The sequence below is a fragment of the Colias eurytheme genome, chromosome 26, assembly GCF_061535395.1.
Source record: "Colias eurytheme isolate Ceu_HAF_F1 chromosome 26, ilColEury1 Martin Lab GWU primary, whole genome shotgun sequence".
Classification (NCBI taxonomy): Eukaryota; Metazoa; Arthropoda; class Insecta; order Lepidoptera; family Pieridae; genus Colias; species Colias eurytheme.
Genome location: NC_143005.1, coordinates 2,043,650 through 2,063,294, shown reverse-complemented (window position 1 = coordinate 2,063,294; position 19,645 = coordinate 2,043,650). Strand labels below are relative to the sequence as shown.

Genomic DNA, 19,645 nt, shown 5'->3' with positions numbered 1-19,645 from the left:
AATTTCATTGTAATCGGTTCAGTAGTTTTTACGTGAAAGAGTAACTAACATCCATACAAACTTTCGCCCTTATAATAGTATTAAGATATGATAAGGTGGCGCTAGGGGTCCACTTTTGGAAAAGTTTGGGAAAAGCTGGGTTAGGGTATTACTCCAAACTGAATACTCAAACATTTATTTATTTGATAAGTACTTCTGAGCACTTTTGAACACATTATCATTACTGCAATGAATTAATAGAGAAAATATAAAATAATCAATCAATTTTACTTTATCAGGCCTACGATAGCTAATCATCTGTTAAGAAAATTATAATGATAATGTTTATACATATAGGTAACTTAATAACAACAATGCTTATGTTTATGCCTATTATAATTGAACAAATTGGTCTGAAACTGGGCATCCAACAATATAGTTAAAATTATAAAATTTAATCTTTACTAACCATCACAATTGCAACAACACAATACCTACATAATTTTATGTTGACATGTTGATACAATGGGGTTGTTTCAGGACAGGTAGAAAAACGTGTTATGTTCAAGCAAATAGATCTGTAAGCTTATAATTTGAGAATGTTTTTAACATCTAGTCTAATGTATTCAGTTTTTATAAAAATGACTTGATATGGGTTCTGTAATCTGTTGTGTTTATAAAATTTGTAAGTATACTTTCTCTCGAGTCTATTTTTTTTTAATGGTTATACTCATTACTCAATGTGGACAACTGCATACAAACAGTTATGCATATTGTTATTGTTTATATAGAAATTATATGATAAGATACATTAAATATACTGTTGAATGAAATGCATTTACACATACTCGTATACATCGCTAATTTACGACTATTCGTTTTGTGACAAAACAAGATCATGATTTCTTGGAACTTAGCCAGAATAAAAGAATCTCAAATGTTTACATTGTTTCGAGATTCTGACATCTAAAAGCATGCAAGTTTATTTGAGAAACATTAAAATATCTGATTTTAAAATAGACGTGTTGTCTTTCGTAAAACATACACCGAAAGGATTAGTAACGAATGAATTTTAATATCGTTAGCATTTATGGATTAACGGTCGTCGACTGAACTCTTAGTTGCATTTTAGTATCTAAAACAATGATGACTCACCGAATGTTTTAAATTCCAACGATGTTAGCGGGAAGTCAATCCATTATTGCAAAGCACGAAACAAAACCTGGAGTAACCACCCCAACCCATTCACACAGAAATTTTTCGATACACAAACGGTTTTACACAACACATAATTCATACACTTGAAGGAGTTTAATTATTTCACAAATATGCGAGGGCCACCGGGAAGAAACTGCTATTGTGGGAAATATGCACTTGTTCTTACAAAAACTAATACAATTTCACGCACAAATGCCAAATGCCATTCTCACCGCTTGTACTTTTCATTCGTTTGACCAATGACCAAGACCAACATGATGAACGAAAATTGCGCTGGAATGACATGGAATGTCGAATGAGTCAATGAACCATTCGTTCAAAAATGAAATGTGATGAAAAAGTTATTCGTTCAGCCGGTTCAGCCCCAAAATTACCACATATTTTAAGTTTTAACGCTTCGAATAACAAAACGCTATTATGACGTCAAAGGCACTGTAAACTCAAAGAGTACTATAATAATACGGCATGTAAACTGTAATAACCAAAGTGCGTTTAATTTTATATTCGTCCATCATATTTGGAATGTCCATTCTCTTGTTTTCAAACAGATTATAAACAACTAACACCAGTGCAAACTTAGCACCCCATCAATGGAATTTTGGGTCGAAAATGACCTTGATCGTTAGGTCCCCGTTAGGTCCTTTAAGGTCCCACAATTTTTTCGTTAGGTCCCCTTTAGTTTTTTTTTAAATAATTTTTTAAATTTTAGGTATAAAAAAAATGCACTTTAGCACCCCATCCATAGAATTTTGGGTCAAAAATGACCTCAATCGATAGGTCTCCGTTAGGTCCTATAAGGTCCCACAATTTTTTCGTTAGGTCCCCTTTAGTTTTTTTTTAAATAATTTTTTTTTAATTTTAGGTATAAAAAAGTTACACTTTAGCACCCCATCCATAGCAAAATTGGCAAATTTTATCAAAATCGTATTCTTTACCGTTAGGTCCGTATGGGCTCATCATTGAAATTGTTGAATTATTTATTTTATTAAAATTATAAAATAATAAAAACCTGCGCATGCGCCTTAGAGCATTAAGGCATGCGCACATCATACATAAACAGCGCGAAATTTAAAATGGTATCGTTTCATTTATTAAATAAATCTATTGTTCTGAGAGTGCTTATTTATTAAAAACCTACTTTTCAACCTAGAATTAAAATAACCTGGTATTAGTGTCAATCTATGGTGTCAATATATTTTTTGTAGCAGCCACAGGGCCACACTACGGTCGAGGTATAGATTCGGAAAGAATAACATGCAACAAATCATTAATTTGATTCGGGATGACCTTCGCGTGGACACTCGAGGGGGCGGTATTCCAGTGGAACTGCAAGTGATGGCAGTTATTCGATATTGGGGCCGGCATGAGGTAGATGTGACTTGTGCTCTAGTTTTGGATATATACAATAGAAAAGCCTGTATAACGATCTATTACATTACAGATCCAAGAAGATTGTGCTGACATTCACAGAATGAGTCAACAGACACTTTCCCGTTTGTCCCGAAATGTTGCTATTGCGTTAGCTTCTAAAAGTTCGCGTTATATTAATATGCCGTCGAACTCAACCGAGGAAGCCAAAGCAATTAGGAAATTTGAGGCCATAATATGCGGGATGAAGCGTATCATTGGTGCAATAGATTGCACTCATATTAAGATACGCAAAGTGAGTGGAGAGGCTGGACAGTACTATGTTAATAGGAAGGGACATTACTCCATTAACACTCAAGTATGAACATTGTACAATAACATTTTAGTTTGATCATAGTGTATTTAAAGTAATAAATTTTCATTGTTATGTGTGCTATTATGTGTTTCTAATTTATAATAATATTGATGACAATAATTACAGGTAGTATGTGACTCTGACCTTAAAATCTGCGATATTGTGTGTCACTGGAGAGGAAGTACACATGATTCCCGCATATATAGAGAAAGCTCAATAAAGCGGAGGTTTGAGGAGAATGAATTTCATGGGAAGCTGATTGGAGATAGCGGGTATCCTTGTACTTCGCATCTTCTAACACCAATATTAAGACCAAGGACACAGGCAGAAGAAAGGTACAACCTGAGTCACATACGAACGAGGAATACTGTAGAGCGTTGCTTTGGGGTGTGGAAGCAAAGATTCCGCATACTCAACGAAACAATGCGAGGGTCTCTGCAAGTGATCAAGACCACTATTGTTGCTTGTGCAGTTTTGCACAATTTAGCAATACTCTTTAATGAGTCTATTTTAAATCAAGGTATTTGTGCAAACTAATATGTAAACAAAGTATATTTAATAATGCCAATACATAAAAAATAAGCATATTTTAATTCTTTATTTTGTATTTTTCTAGATCCTTCAGGCCTTGAAAATCAATTATTAATCGATCCAACTATCCCTGATAATATAGAAGATGAAGACGAAAATATAAACAGGGCCATTTATATTGAAACTTATTTTAATCAATAAAAACCATATTTTATTATTTTTCAAAATTTATTTTTTTTAAATATTCCTCCTCTAATGCAAGTATTTGGAGCTTCTTCTCGTGAAGCTCCCTCTCTTGTTCTATTCTTAATAGGTGAAGCTCCCTCTCTTGCTCTATTCTTAATAGATGCAACTCTTGTTGTTGCTTCATTAATTCCTCCCTGCTTTTTTTTGCAAGGAGGAATAATTGATGCTCGTAATTGGAATTTGATTTCCCACTGTAAAAATAACATAAACATTAAACATTATTTCACATAAATCACAGCTGAACAATAAGCACAGGAAATTTCATGAAATTCTATTTTCAACATTACATACTTACGTTTTTTTTGGTTTAGCTTTGAAAATATGATGTGTAGGATTTATACGTGGCAATTCAGTGGAGAAATTTGGCAATTCAGGCTAAAAATAAAAAAATAATAATTATTTTAAAATAATATAAATTTTATTTATAATACTGATATTTTTGTATAACATAACTGATAAAAATATTATACAAATTATTATATAATATGATTACCTATGCATGTGCAGTGCTTTCATCATTTTCATTCAATTTCAATGTATCATCAGCAGACTCCTTAGTAACTTCCTATAAATATATAAAATATAATTACTCAATCTCACAATAAAAAACTATATATGCATAGCGCTATTATCCCTTAATGGATATTCCAAATTAAGGAATAATAGCAGTAGAAAATGTAAAAAATATAAACCTGTTGGCCATGTGTTGCATCGCTATCGAAAGGATTGTTATCAACCACAAACTCATTAGGAAGAGCTGCTATAAGCTCTTGATCTTCAGGCGGAGGACTTGGTGGCGGAGGTCCCCCGCCTGTCATGTTTCTTGCCGTTCTAAATTTGTGTTCCGAAGCCTTAGCTTTCTTCAAATTCCTCCACTGATTTTGTATTTGGCTTAAGTCCCTTTTATGGAGTGAAATGATATTATAACTGAAATATAAATACAATAATAATGTTATTACACTGTAACAATTTATTAAATACAAGAAACTGTTAGAATAAGTAAAACTAAAATAACCAAGACAAAACATCTTCCCATGCAAGTTTTTTTGCTGTATTTGTATTAGTCGACGTATCCTTATTCTCTAATATAATATGTGCTCGCTCGAGCACTAATTATTTTCGAAGCACTTTCTAAAGAGCAATATATATTTATTAATAAGCATTAAAACATGTAAGGAAATAAGTACATTCTATTAGATTTCTTGTGTACATTACGTACCTTATCCTCCTCACTCCAATTCGTCGAACGAGAACGTTTATTGATCATTGAACTCATTTTAAATTAAAACTGAATTTGAATTTATCAAAAATCTCAAATCTGTACAAATCTGTACAAATGTTTGAAATTTGAAAGTTATCAATATCCTGTCAGTTAAACGTCATACAAAATAAAGTCTACCATTCATATTTGTCAAAAAGTACATTTTTAGTCAAGTTTTACGTGAATAGCGGGTTTTATTTCGATAATGTTACTAGAAAAAAATACATATATTAGTCCGGTCAATTTAGACCTGAAAACAGTATTGAAATAACAAAAATTCCGACAGAGCTGATTTTTGGTAAATACCTTTATTTTACTATAAAAATGAAAAATTAAAAAGTCCCCATCTATCCTATAAGTGCTTCAGAAGTTATTCGGGGTCAAAGGTCAAAATTTTAGGTTTTTTGAGTTTTTCTCAAAAACCGTAGGTTTTTTTGAAAAAATACCTCAGACCAAATATGTAGATCTCAAAATTCTCTACAAAAATGGTCCTTATAATTTTTTCTATAAGTATTACCGTTCCTCAGATATCACGATTCTAAGAGTCACGTTATATATAATGTGCACACGTTTCCACACCACCTGTGAGGTAGTGTACTCAGCGCGTTTTTTTTAACGTGGTTTCCCCAGTAGGCCTATTCCACGAATCGCTATTACGTAATTTTTTGTCACAATACTTATTTCAGTGCATGGAGATTATTCGGGTTGATAATGTTTATGGAGTGTAATTGTTAGTTTGATTTCTTTTGATACTTTAATCTGATTCATACTCGTTATAGTTAACTTCAACAATCATGTCTTCTGCGATTTCTTCTTCTTCTTCTTCCTCTTCTTCTCCTTGCTGAGTGTTCCTAAATTGTTCAAATAATGATGTATCAGTAGTCTCTTCATCAGCATCACATGAATCATCCTCTGTTGTACTTAACTCAACATTTGAACAAGACTGACCTCGGCAATTGGTACACGCAGGTGAACACTGTAGCCCTACTTTTCTACAGCCGCATTTGCCACTACAACCTTTCTTGCAATTGCAAAAAATTGTATTAAGGAGTTTTTCAGGTGCAGGGGGAAGCAAAGTTGTAATTGGTTCCAGAGTATTATTTACTAATTTCCAACCCCAGTCTTCAGGGTTAAGTTGATTACCTTGCCATGTCTGTACTTGATAATATACCCGATACAAGTGCTGAATAGCAGATGCTGATGTTGGAGGAAGACAAGATAGCTGCACTTGCTTCTTGTTTCGGGTATTTTTGACAAATGTTAAATATCTGTATTTATCAATACAATTGATTTTCATTGGAGCTCCATAAATTGCAAGAAGAAATCGAATCCCTTTCGTAATAATTGCCTGAGGTGGAGAATCAATGTCCGTAAAGACTTTCGCACAGTCAATTAAATCTTTTTTTTCAAATAATTTCAAAACTGAATTTTTGCCCCTTCTGTACATTGCTGATGTAGTATCGCAACCGGTTATCGCATGCAAAAATAAAATATAGTTTTGGCATTTTGGGTAAGCTGATAAACTTTTTGAAGAATAGATTTCTGTTCGCTGCTGAGCCTTTCCAGGTTTCAGAAAGTAAATATTTTTATCAATTGGAGCCCTTGCAGTAAGTAGAACCAACAGATCAACATCTTCACCCACTACAATTGTTGTGTTTGTTGCATTGCATTTTTCTATGGCTGTTTCAATTATGAGAACATCCGCGTCATTTTGAGCTTGTTTAACTTCAATATTTGCAACCGTCAATTTGTCACTTAACTTGGAAATGAAACGAGATTTATTATTAACATTAGCTAAGAATTGTTGTTGGTTTGGTGGAACTGTCATAAATTCATCGAATATCATGTCGGAACTCGAGGATGTTTTAGTTGTTCGACGACGTTGTTCTGCAGCTTTAATATTTTTTGTTGTGTCACTATAGCCATCAAATACTACCGTCACCGTATGACCGTAATGTCTACGCAAATACTGAACATATTTTTCAAAAATAACGTTGAAGGTTTCTTCTCGATCCCACACAACATGATGTAATAGGTATCCTCCATCGATGATGTAAGCAGCATTAGTACGATCAACCTCGGCGTTAACTGATTTAAAACAATCGTACATGGCTGACTTTGCTGTTTTACGCATTCCAGCTGCATCGAAGAGCGATAACGGATAAGGGGCTAAATCATACGCAAAAAATTTTTCTATTTCATCCTCAAAGGCTTTAGTGACACTCATACGTTGGAATAATAATACAGGGTCTACTGGTACTTCTTCTTCGTGAACTTTTAAAGTGCTACTCACAGCTAAAAGAGGAAGTACTTTCTCACTGCGTTTTAATTTTATATTATCGAACGTTAGACCTGTCATTTTAGACATAGATGCAATACCAACTTCACGAGCTTTATAGCAATTAATCTTATCGTCACCGACAACCCCAGAAGCAATAGATAAGATTTTATTAATTTTGGGAAAAGGATCATGTGATGAAAACCAGTTAAGGAGTGCTTTAATATCTTTAGCATCTTTCTTAACTCGCGAATCACTCGCATCTACATGTTGATCTGTTGTGTCCATTCGAACATTAGCAAGAGCTTCCAACCCATCACATACTGTGTTCATTGCATGCATACCGTACACCCATTTGCTTATCACACTTTCTTTCGTACTTCTTCCTCGAGAAATGCCTCCATCTGTTTTCATAGATTTCATCATTGATTGTTCGATTATCATATCTGTTGAAGTTCCACAACTAAGTTTATTAGAACGCCGAACAGTGAAAAATCCTTTTATGAACCTTTGATAAACACTTGGCTCCATCATCTCCTCTAATTTAAGCATGTCCTGCAAATACAGGTGCGCAGACTTAGCATATATATTGACGTTACTTAGTTGAGAGACTGCTGAGATAGGTTTATAAGTACCTAAGATTATTTTAATCATTGTTTAAGGAGTTGAGAGTTATTTAACTGAGAAGTGTTTATGCAACAGATCAGTCAGTTTTTATAAGTAAGGCTGGTAATTTTTTACGACATCACATTAGAAACCTCAAAAATAGCAGTACTTCTCCACTATTTAATGGATGTTATTATACATATAAACCTTCCTCTTGAATCACTCTATCTATTAAAAGAAACTGCATCAAAATCCGTTGCGTAGTTTCAAAGATTTAAGCGTACAAAGGGACATAGGGACAGAGAAAGCGACTTTGTTTTATACTATGTATAATATAATAATGATAGTGATAGCACAGTATTACAATATTATTTCCTACAGTAAGGAAACGCCTTTGATGTCGCGCGATGCCGCCGCCAGCGTAGGTACTTACGCTGCCACACGAAAATACGCTAGGGTTGCAACAAATGGGAAATAAAACAATTGTGATTATTAATATTATGATGAAATCATTTATTCATATGTACATTCAAAATAATTGCGATTATTAAATCTGATGTAATCATTTGTTCATAAATATATAATTACAGATATTGCACTGCTAAATATTATTTACGTGGACACTTTATTTTTGGATGTTCTTAATTGTATATTATACCATTTAAGAAGTAATGCATTCGCATTGGGATGTACAATCTGATTAGAAAATAATGAGGACAACATATACATAGCTTTGATTTTAATTCAACAGATACAATTATTAATACAATCTTTCTGAAATATTGTTTCCTTCTGGGATTTCAATGTAGATTTACATCCGTAAACGGAACAGTTTTTGCGCGCCATAATAGAATATGTAAGTACCTATGTATAATAAAATTATTACACAAAAAATACGACTGCGTCGTCCTTTCGCGATAGTTAATGCAAACTCAGCGTGATTGCATTAAGCGGCCCGCGTCGCCCGACCCCCCGCCAGTAATTCCCCTCCGTTTCTCTGCACAAGTACATTCGTCGCCATACTGTAGGAAATATGGTGATACTGTGGTGATAGTCCGGCTAACGAAAGATAAGACTGGAAAAGGCGGCAAATTCAAAAAATCATCATATTAAGGTAACCTAATGGTAACTTAGGTTATAGTTGGAAATAAAGTTTTGATACTTTAATTTATTATTACGAGCTTTGTTTTTTTGAGAGATTAACAACCTCTACAAACTCTTCATCTATATAATATTATATATATGTAATCTGGTACAGTTATCTGATACAGATAAAAAAAAGAACAGCTAGTGAAAGTAATAAAAAACATAATAAAATACAATTAAATTTTGTTTAATCAATATAATCATATTAAATCTAAAAGCCGCGTTCAGCCGCGAATAAAGAATAAGAATCACTATCATTATCTCTGACATCATTAACTCTTCCATTTCTGCAGTTATTCCATCTTGTTTTTTTTTGTACTGCTCTTCAACATGAATAACATGGTTCGGTCATAGAAGAAATCTCGTTGAGATACTGATTTTGTGTCTTTAAACATTTTGAACGGACAGATCGTTCAATTTTATATTGTTGCTTTAATAGTTTATAACTGGATTACTGGTATCATCCATGCAAAATAATAATAATAATATTAAACAAATCATATAATGTGCAATGCAATCAAGATGAAAAGTATCAAAATATCAAGTCACACTGTGTGTTTTTCCTTGAAAACTACATCTCTTTCAAATTGTTTCTTTTTAAATTTATTAATCATAGTTTAAAGTTTTCGTCATGTTTTCAACTCAGTTTTCAATTATTAGAAATCACTAAAATCCTAAGCTAAAATCGCAGAAAATAAAATCACTTTGACAAGCTTTGACACATCAACAACTCAGGTTTTAATGACAGTTAACTGTTAAGTGTTGCCAAATAAATTTTCGAAATAAAAAGCCAGTCTCATCTTTCGAACCAGACGTGACTAGTATAGATTTATTTATTGATTTAATAAATGAAACGATACCAATTTAAATTTCGCGCTGTTTATGTATGATGTGCGCATGTCTTAATGCTCTAAGGCGCATGCGCAGGTTTCAATTATTTTATAACTAGTGCCCCGACTTCGCCCGTGGTACATATTTAGTATCCTATATCCTTCTCCTGGCTCTAAACTACCTCCCTGCCAATTTTCAGCTAAATCGGTTCAGCCGTTCTTGAGTTATAAGTGGAGTAACTAACACGACTTTCTTATAAATATATAGATTTTAATAAAATAAATAATTTAACAATTTCAATGATGGACCTATACGGACCTAACGGTAAAGAATACGATTTTGATAAAATTCGCCAATTTTGATATGGATGAGGTGCTAAAGTGTAATTTTTTTATACCCAAAATTAAAAAAAAAATATTTAAAAAAAAACTAAAGGGGACCTAACGAAAAAATTGTGGGACCTTATAGGACCTAACGAAGACCTATAGATTAAGGTCATTTTTGACCCAAAATTCTATGGATGGGGTGCTAAAGTGTAATTTTTTTATACCTAAAATTTAAAAAATTATTTAAAAAAAAACTAAAGGGGACCTAACGAAAAAATTGGTGGACCTTAAAGGACCTAACGGGGACCTAACGATCAAGGTCATTTTCGACCCAAAATTCCATAGATGGGGTGCTAAGTTTGCACTGGTACAACTAACTTAGGTCTTTTTTAAATATATTGACAAACATAGTGAAAATTTAGTTAGTTCTAATGCTACATTCTAAATCCTTTTTAACCAGTGACTAACATAAAATTGGGGCTTATTTTTTAGACGTGGTTTAGACTTAATGAAGATAATAAATTATAACTATTAATTAAATTCAATAATCTGTGGCGATAAGATCATAACAGCTGTCATATTTGTGACATTATGGCTCAGCTGAGCATTATGGTAACAATTGACATTCACATTTCACATGTTGACATGTGACAGAAAATAAAAAAGCAAGGCACAAGCAAGGTGATTTTTGTTATTGATATTTTGTGATAATTATATTAATGTGTGAACGTTCTATTAAATATGTCTCGAGATAAAAGTGTTTGGTTTGCCGAAGAAATATTATTGGATGCTAAACTTATAAATTTCCAACTGGAGACTGGAGAATGGGACGCCGTAGAAGAAATGTTACGTGCCGAGGCGCAACTCTCGCGAGATGCCGAGACCGGGAGATTACGACCGTAATTATGTGTTTTATATGATTTTAATGTAAAATAAATGTTTATAACTCATATTACCTACGTCTGTGTTTTGTATATTTCAGTAAAAAAGCATCAGAATACACATTACGTCTCATAGCTGAGGTGCTTCATATCATGAGGCTAGATGTTGAACAAGCCTCATATAATCGAAGCACATTAGCCGTAGCTGAACAATGCTTGCGACTAGTTCGATCCTGCGCAGCTGCGGGTACGAAAATGCAAACATACATTTCAAAAGAACTTTCAATTCTTGATTCTATGCTAATTTTGGCAACAGAATACCAACATCCAAGTGTTGATTTTCTAAACGAAGAATTACAAAAGAAATATGAATCATGTATGACTGTTCTTGTTCAAACACTGGGCAATTTAGTTGTGAATAATCCTTTTAATCAGATTATTATCTGGAATAAATTTGAGCCTACAATACTTAATTGTTTGGTTGGACAGAATGATAAGATTGCATCTGCAGCAGCCATGATTGTTTATAACATACTTTTGGGTCAACCAAATGTATTACCAGATGATGTAACACTATTGAACTCTCTAGCCTACATGTATAACAACGGAAACACAGAATACCCTCATCTAATCATAGAATACCTTATTGGAGTAGAGAATACATATATAGAGAAACTATTTTCAAAACTCGATCCTGAATGTAGAATGCTTGTGTTAAACCTGGCTTATAACATACTAATGTCCACCGAATCTCAAGACATCAATGTTTCTGTTAATTTTGTAAAATTCATGGCCCACGAGTTCAAACATAAATCGGATTGTATTTTGAAGACTGTAGATAAGTATGTTAACACTATTGAGCCGCAGGAAGTTGTGTTCTTACTTGAGATTATAGCGACGGCATCTAGTATGGATACTTATATGGATTGCCTGCAGAGTGACACGTCATTGTTTATTAACTGTGCTTGTAAGTATTCATTGTTTCTTACGATAATAGCATTAATTTAATAGACAATGTAATGATAAGTAGATTGTATAGGTTTCTCTGTGGCTGGGTAAAATAATTGAGTTTATGTTGAATGAATAATTATTTTCATCAAACATTTATATTTAAAATTTTGATTTTATTTTTTCCTAATTATATCAAAGGTATTGTAGTTAAATCATAGCTACACATGTAAAATAATACAATTATTTAAAAATTAAATAGGCGTTCCAGAGTAATAAAAAACCAAATAAGTAAATTTTTAATATTTTTTACTCTCTAGGTAAAATGTATGTTGCCTTATAAACTAATCTATTGATTATGCTCTAAATATTTTTTATATCTTATTTTATATTCTTTATTCAATTTTTCACAGTTCTCTTACGTGCAATCCATAAGCTTGGGAAAGAGAGTAATAATTTTTTCTCATCAATAAATAAATTGTATGAAGCAACTGGAAAACAATTGGTCTGTGATGAAAATATGCCGGCAGTTACGACACCTGGTGAAAGTACGTATAATGTATATGATGAAATAATAAATTTAATTAGGTTATAATAGAGAAATTTTTAAAGAATAGAACAAATTCACGGCGGGATTCGAACCTTTTGCCTGAATTCTTTTCTGAGTTGTTTTTGTTTTGTTTAAAGCATTGAATGCTATGAATCTAAAAATATTAAATTCAGATTGTTGTAGATGATTTTTACAATTTTTTTTGCAAAATATTAATTAATGAGACATTTCTAAAAGAATATATTTCATGCTTATGAATTATATATGTTTGGCATTTACAAAGTGTGTTTTTACTCTTACTAGCATATTGTACTTTCAGATCCACTATGCAAAAATGATTCCGCCGAAAATATGTTGTCCTGCAACGAAACAACATCTGAATGTACCGAGTCTGAAAGTAGCGAACAGTACTTTGAATGTACCGACACATTAGCTTACATGGAAAAAATAGATGCACTAAACCCAGAGTTACAGAAATTCGATGCCGATAAAACGTTGCGTCCTGGTGACGTTAACGTGAAAATAGATAATGATCTAACGAAAGTCGCTTTCAAAAGAAGTAGCTCAGTGCCCAAAGGCGCTACAGATGAGCGTATACAGTTACCAACGAGACGCATCAGTTTGGAACATAAAATAGATATATGTGACGATACTGAACCACCTTTAATAATCGACGCTCAGTCGCCAACAGCGAGCATGAATACGATAGCCGAAGTGATACCAGTTGCGTTGCAACCGAGGCTAGACTTAGATACAAGTAGGACAGACTCGCAAGATAGTTCGCCTAACGATCCGCCAACAGAAATACATTTGATCAAGGAAGAAAAAGAAACTACCGTCAAGGCATCTCCTAGTGAGATCTCGCCTCCCTTATCCGAAACGGTGCAAGAAACAGAATCACAGAAACAATCACCAGATACACCAAAGGAAGTAAAGAAAAGCCAGAATTTGTCTACGGACTTCGATTTAAGCGAGCAATTACAAAAGATTCTCGGTATCTCGTCGGAGAAAACGCGTGGAGATACTAATACTGAAAAGAAAACTGAACCAGCGAAGGAAGTCAAGATAGCTGAAGATAATGTTGCAAATAAGGTGCCGTTCGTTAAAATCGATTCTCCTGAGATGCAAAAGACGAGGTATGTGTTAATTAGAAACAAGTCATCATTGCATACTAGCTGCGCCCCGCGGTTTCACCCGCGCGCGTGAATATTTTCCTTTTAATCCTAATGTTCTTATTGGAATATCGGTATAAAAAGCCTAACTTACTTCTTATAACAACAGCTATCTGCCGGCGAAAATACCGTCAAAATCGGTCCAGCCGTTCCTGAGATTAGCTTGAACAAACAGACAAAAATTGTAAAAAGAAAAAAAAAATACTATTTTGGTATGTGTACAGTGAGTACATCCATATGCATTTAGTAAAAATCGGTTATTTCAATACTAAAAACACACTCAAATTTTATTATTTGTGTAGATTGGGAGCAATAGACATGACAACTCCCAAGAAAGCAGTCACAAGTGTCGAAACAGTGGAAAGGCATGTTGCTTTTGGCTTCAAAGCCACCTTGGTGAGGGTACTCGCTAATCTGTGTTGGAAGAATCAGGAAAATAAAAAACAGGTAATTTGCATTAAAATAATTATTTATTGTATCGCACCAACTAACAATGAAAATACATACATATGTACTTGGATACATACCCAAAAGAGGAATTACAGTACAAAAGACAATGTAAAATATTTACTACGTACTATGTTTTTAATCATTTTAATTTTATTATTTTCAGATGCGGGAATTAGAAGTTATTCCAGTACTTCTAGATTGTTGTAACATCGATGCTCGCAATCCTTGTATCCTTTTAATTAAATTACTATTTTTTTTTTTAGATCGCTGTTCTTGCGAGCATGGAAATGTCCAAAAACCATTCATGTTACAGAAAATTTTTCTTTCTCCAAAATAATATTAGTTCAGATATATATACCACTAGCTGCTCCGCGCGGTTTCACCCCCGTGGCTCCACTCCTGTTGGTCGTAGCGTGATGATATATAGCCTATAGCCTATAGTCTTTGCAAAAAAAATGCTAATAGCCTATTTAACACTTTTCAGCGTCTACTCTCATATTTTATTTGGTATTTTAGTTATACTAAATTTAAGTAACAGATAAGCTACAGCATAATATCTCATAACATATAGAAATTGTAAAACGTTGTGTAGATTTATCAAATTGATGTCATTTTAATTTCCTTATAAATGTATAACAGTGATCATGCAATGGGTGATATTCGCTGTGCGAAACTTGTGTGAGAATTGCCCTGAAAATCAAGTAAGTTAACATAATTATTGAGTTATCTGTATATTAACGTTAAGCCTTTGAGCTAAAATTTTATAAATGAAGGTAATAGATGTTTAGACATCGAAAATCGGCATTGCCCATAAGCTATGTCGTACTTTCGATAAAATTATACAAATTATATTTATCTTCGCAAAATGTAATACAGTAACAAGAACTATTCAACTAATTATTCCATGAGACATTTTAAAGAATAAAAAAAAATCGAAACCGAGGTGGGATTCGAACCTGCGTCTTTTGCTATTTCATAACAATAAGTTTATGAAGTTGCCCCATGCTTCACAAACAGTTGCCCGTTAGACCGGGAAATAATGACAGAAATTATTGGGTACGCATAACGCAGCGCAATGACAAAAAGAAAAATGATGGTGAAAATCATCAATAATTTCTGTCACTATCTCCCGGTCTACGTGAATGAGAGTCCACGTAGTGGTAATTGTTATGGAAATTTATCATTTATTATTAAAACGCCATTTTTGTTGCAGGAAGTTATATCAAGAATGACACTACAGGGTCCCGTGGACAACGAAGTGTTGCAGGAGATGGGCCTCACGCTACACACAGATTCGCAAGGAAATAGCATCAAAGTTGTTCCTTTGCCGCGAAATTAGAAATAAATTATAATTGGTATTATATAAATTATAACAAATAATATTCATTTAAATATTATGTTGAAATCCTTTAATTGATATTTTAGTCCTTTCGATAATTTTTAACACAGTTCATATAATTTTGTTTTTACCAAAATGAGGGTATCTACGAAAATTCAGCTTAATAAGTAACACCGAAGTCACTACCTAATAGATATACTTAATGTGAAATGTCCCAATAAAGATTTAAAAAGCAACAAATTATCACTATTATAATGTATGAAGCTGTTACGTAGGCTGTTATGAATACTATTATTTTAAGTATTTTCGTTTTTATTGTTTTATTTTCTCAAAGAGGAATGTACTCTTCTAGTCTACTGTCTAATATTATACGATCAAATAAATGCAGTGATTATTCAGAAATAAATAGAAATATACAATGCAAAATACAATTACAGTAATTTTATTTAGGTCATGAATTCAACGCAATATACTTTTTTTTTTCATTTGGTGGGTTCCTTATACTGACGAATTTTGTACAAGACTGTACAAGGCAACGTCATTATAGCGGCTCGACCACAGGGCTCGACGGATCACGGAATACATTAGGATTTGAGGTTTTAGTCGGTGGGAATCTGATAGGGTAGCTATTATGCCAAAGTTATCTCCAATAAAAAGGCCGGAATAAACTTGTTTATCTATATTTATTTATTTAGGATGATTTCAGAACGAAAATTATTCGATCATTATGATATTGACACTTGTCATGTAAGCTTTGACGCTAGTTGTCACTAATCAAGCTGACAGCTGTACTTGTAAATTGTTATTCTCGAACTTTTCTTCTGTGAGAAAAATAATTAACCCTTGAAAGTTTATCAGAAAAGCATAGAAATGGTAAAAATAGCTCTGCAAATAAAAGCGTCCTTAGAATGCATAGAGAAATTATACACAAACCATCCTTATTACCAATGGTTCTTGAAGTTAAAGTGTGGAAGCTGTGGCGAGGTTACCGACAAGTTTCACGATCTTACTGAAGCTGAAAAAGTTCCGCAGAAACACAATAGGTCTGAGACAAACTTGCTTATTAAATGTAAACTATGTTCAAGGGAGAATAACATCGATGTGATTGAAGGAAGTAATGGTATGTACATTGTTGTAGTTTATCACTACATAGTATAAAACGAAGTCGCTTTCTGTGTCCCTATGTCCCTTTGTATGCTTAAATCTTTAAAATTGCGAATCGGATTTTGATGCGGTTTTTTTTAAATAAATAGATATATTCAAAAGGAAGGTTTTAGTATATAATTTATTGGGTTTGAGACAAAGTGGGCGAAGCCGCGGGCGGTAAGCTAGTAAATAAAAATTAACAAAGTTGTACAACCGGAACTGAAAGCTTAGGTACTTAATTATACCTTCGTCTCCTCAATTAATATTGTTTATATTATGTCCATATGCATATCAAAATTAAAAAAATCTGTCCTGTGTAGTTATTTCTATAGAAATCTATGCTAAATACATGTTTATTTTTCATTTAGGTGTACTAACAAGTGATGATGGAAACAAATTCAAGACTTTAGTTATATTTGACTGCCGGGGAGTGGAACCTATAGATTTTGAGCCAAAGTCAGGATGGATTGCAGAATCAGAAAATGATGGTAAATATATTTAAAAGAGCATTATTATATTATCTGACTTGAGATTTTTTTTGTTATTATAAGTATTATTTTATAATAGAAGAATTGAGGAGCTTCAGAACAAAAACCGCTAAATCCACTTTCTAAGATTTTTGACAAATCGGAAAAAACGTTTTATTTCTTTGTTTTTTTAGGTAAAAGAGAGTAGAAAATCTTAATATATCAACATTAGCAACATTGTTTGGTGGCCAAATCAACAGATTCGTGTGTGAAGTAATAAACGAAAAAAAAAATGGATATAGCGGTTTTTGCTTAGACTATCCGGATTTATCGTTTTTTGAAAAAATCAACTAAGGATTTATCGCTATGTGAAAAAACCATTAACATTTTTGGTTAAAACTAAGTATATGAGGAATTAAATAATTAAAAATTAAAAATTGATATATCGGTTTTTGTCTCAACCTTATAAAAATCTATCAAATTTATGTAGGATTTATCAGTTTCTGTTAAGATATCAATTTTCTTTTACCTCATCAGTGGATTTATCGGTATCTGTATAGATCATTTAACTTGAAGCGCATTTTTCTACTAGATTCATCGGCTTTAGAACAGATTCAATAAGCTTATCATGTAAAATTATGCAAAAGCATCGAAATTACAAAAAAATAAAACCGGCCAAGTGCGAGTCGGGCTCGCGCACAAAGGGTTCCGTAGCAGCAAATATAATAAATTACAGTTAAATCAACCTATCTCAAAAACTATAAGAGATACTTTGATCAAACCAAAAATCGTTGAAAGAGTTAATTAGCATGCATCACCTCTATTTTTTTTAGAATTTTATACCCCGTAGTTATAAAAATAGAGGGGGGGGGACATACTTTTTACGACTTTGAGAGCTGATATCTCAAAAACCGTTCACTTTAAGAAAAATGTTTTTTAGAAAACTTTATATCATTTTAAAAGACCTTTCCACACGGGTATGTACATCGAAAAAAAAAATTTCATCCCTCAGTTACATGTATGGGGGGCCCCACCCCCAATTCTTTTTTTTACTATTTAGTGTCATATTTTTGTAGCGGTTCATACAACACATATTCCCATCAAATTTCATCACTGTAGTACTTATAGTTTCCGAGTAAATCGGCTGTGACAGACGGACAGACGGACAGACGGACAGACGGACATGACGAAACTATAAGGGTTCCGTTTTTGCCATTTTGGCTACGGAACCCTAAAAAAATACAGCATGTCGTTTATCGGTTTTTGTTCCGACCCTCCTCAATTGTAGTATAATATATAGTAAAAAATAAAGTCGCTGTCACTGTCTGTCCGTCCCTATGTATGCTTAGATCTTAAAAAGTACATAACAGATTCTTGAGGAAGGTTTTAGTTTATAAAAGACTAGCTTTCCGCCCGCGGCTTCGCCCGCGTTTTCAAAGAAAAACCCGCTAAGTTCCCGTTCCGAGCCTATGTTACTCGTGGATAATGTAGCTTTCGAATGGCGAAAGAATTTTTAAAATCGGTCCAGTAGTATATGAGCCTATTCATTACAATCAAAAATCAAACAAACAAACAAACAAAGTTTTCCTCTTTATAATATTAGTGTAGATGAAGCTTTTATTTGACAGCCATACCAAAAGAAGTATTATTTAATGATTTCAGGTAAAAAATTTGAAGATGTCGACTTGTCAGAAAAAGAATGGGCCGACTATGACGAGAAAAATCAGACTTCCGTTGGAGTATATGAGCTAGAGTGGCAATTTATTAAAGTCAAGTAAAATTTACTTTAAGTATCATAATCGGTTATGCGTTTGTTATTTAATAAATATTTTTTTTTTATTATGTTGGATTTTAATTTTAAAATCCTATTTGGTTCAGTAATTCAGATGAAAGAGAGTTACATTTAATTATTTTAATCATTCATTTAATTATTTTAGAACTGTAGCAGTAAAACAATTACGGAATTTCTCGATTTGGTCCCCGCGCTCAAGGCCCGCGATAGAAGCTATGCAATAGCTTAAAAATAAGTAGTTACTTCAAATTTTTTTTTATGGATGGATGGAACTATTTAATAATGTTAGTAATCTGTGGTAGTATGATTTTTTTTATATTCTTGTTACAATTAGATTTCCTTATTTTATTTTCTGCTGATAAACATACAACTATCCATTTCTAAAATTACCTGTGTATAGTACTGTTAAAGCATGTTGGCAACACTGAGGCAGACATAATCTTTCACTTATTATATCGTATGAGCTTAGTTATGACGTCACAGTCCATCGTCGCCGATCTCGCATTTTAATTTCCTAAACCTTTTTTCAAAAATTAATTTCTTGTCTATTAATTTATAGATTATACCAAATAATATTAGCAGGAAACTTGAAGAAATTTGGAAGTTATAAATTTAATTGTATAATTAATAATTAAGTAGGGATCTGTATTCCGTATGGTGATTATTTTCAAATGAATTGCAAATTTTTAATCAATCATATAATAAACTCAAAGGGTTCGTCTCCGCCACGGTGGAGTTTGTATGTAAATTGTTTA

General features: G+C 32.9%; 3 protein-coding genes and 1 long non-coding RNA gene across 5 annotated transcripts in view; 2 read left to right on the top strand and 2 right to left on the bottom strand.

Moving 5' to 3' along the window:
* Nucleotides 1–1,611, bottom strand: part of LOC149897051 (E3 ubiquitin-protein ligase SH3RF1-like) — a 41,303-nt gene extending 39,692 nt beyond the window's left edge. Inside the window, exon 1 of the mRNA XM_090117002.1 lies at nucleotides 1,135–1,611. The gene's annotated coding sequence lies outside the window, so the exon portion shown is untranslated. The remainder of the gene's footprint in view (nucleotides 1–1,134) is intronic.
* Nucleotides 1,612–3,660: 2,049 nt separating this feature from the next.
* LOC149897050 (uncharacterized) lies at nucleotides 3,661–5,050 on the bottom strand. Of its 2 annotated transcripts, none has more exons than XR_016458255.1 (5): nucleotides 4,917–5,050; nucleotides 4,390–4,624; nucleotides 4,191–4,262; nucleotides 3,993–4,072; nucleotides 3,661–3,888 (listed from the first exon to the last, which is right to left on the bottom strand). It is a non-coding gene; the product is annotated as an uncharacterized LOC149897050 (long non-coding RNA). The 2 variants fall into 2 exon arrangements; XR_016458256.1 differs by lacking the exon at nucleotides 4,917–5,050 and adding an exon at nucleotides 4,713–4,885.
* Nucleotides 5,051–10,825: 5,775 nt separating this feature from the next.
* On the top strand, nucleotides 10,826–15,543 carry LOC149897049 (uncharacterized). Its single transcript, XM_090116988.1, has 8 exons — nucleotides 10,826–11,044; nucleotides 11,128–11,993; nucleotides 12,388–12,522; nucleotides 12,844–13,660; nucleotides 13,999–14,143; nucleotides 14,310–14,373; nucleotides 14,786–14,847; nucleotides 15,360–15,543. The coding sequence occupies exons 1-8, from the start codon at nucleotides 10,887–10,889 to the stop codon at nucleotides 15,483–15,485; spliced, it is 2,373 nt and encodes a 790-aa protein (XP_089973114.1). The 5' UTR covers nucleotides 10,826–10,886; the 3' UTR covers nucleotides 15,486–15,543.
* A 722-nt stretch (nucleotides 15,544–16,265) lies between these two features.
* LOC149897048 (UPF0587 protein GA18326) lies at nucleotides 16,266–18,935 on the top strand. The gene is made up of 3 exons (XM_090116997.1): nucleotides 16,266–16,605; nucleotides 17,000–17,119; nucleotides 18,761–18,935. The coding sequence occupies exons 1-3, from the start codon at nucleotides 16,356–16,358 to the stop codon at nucleotides 18,874–18,876; spliced, it is 486 nt and encodes a 161-aa protein (XP_089973123.1). The 5' UTR covers nucleotides 16,266–16,355; the 3' UTR covers nucleotides 18,877–18,935.
* Nucleotides 18,936–19,645: the final 710 nt, after the last annotated feature.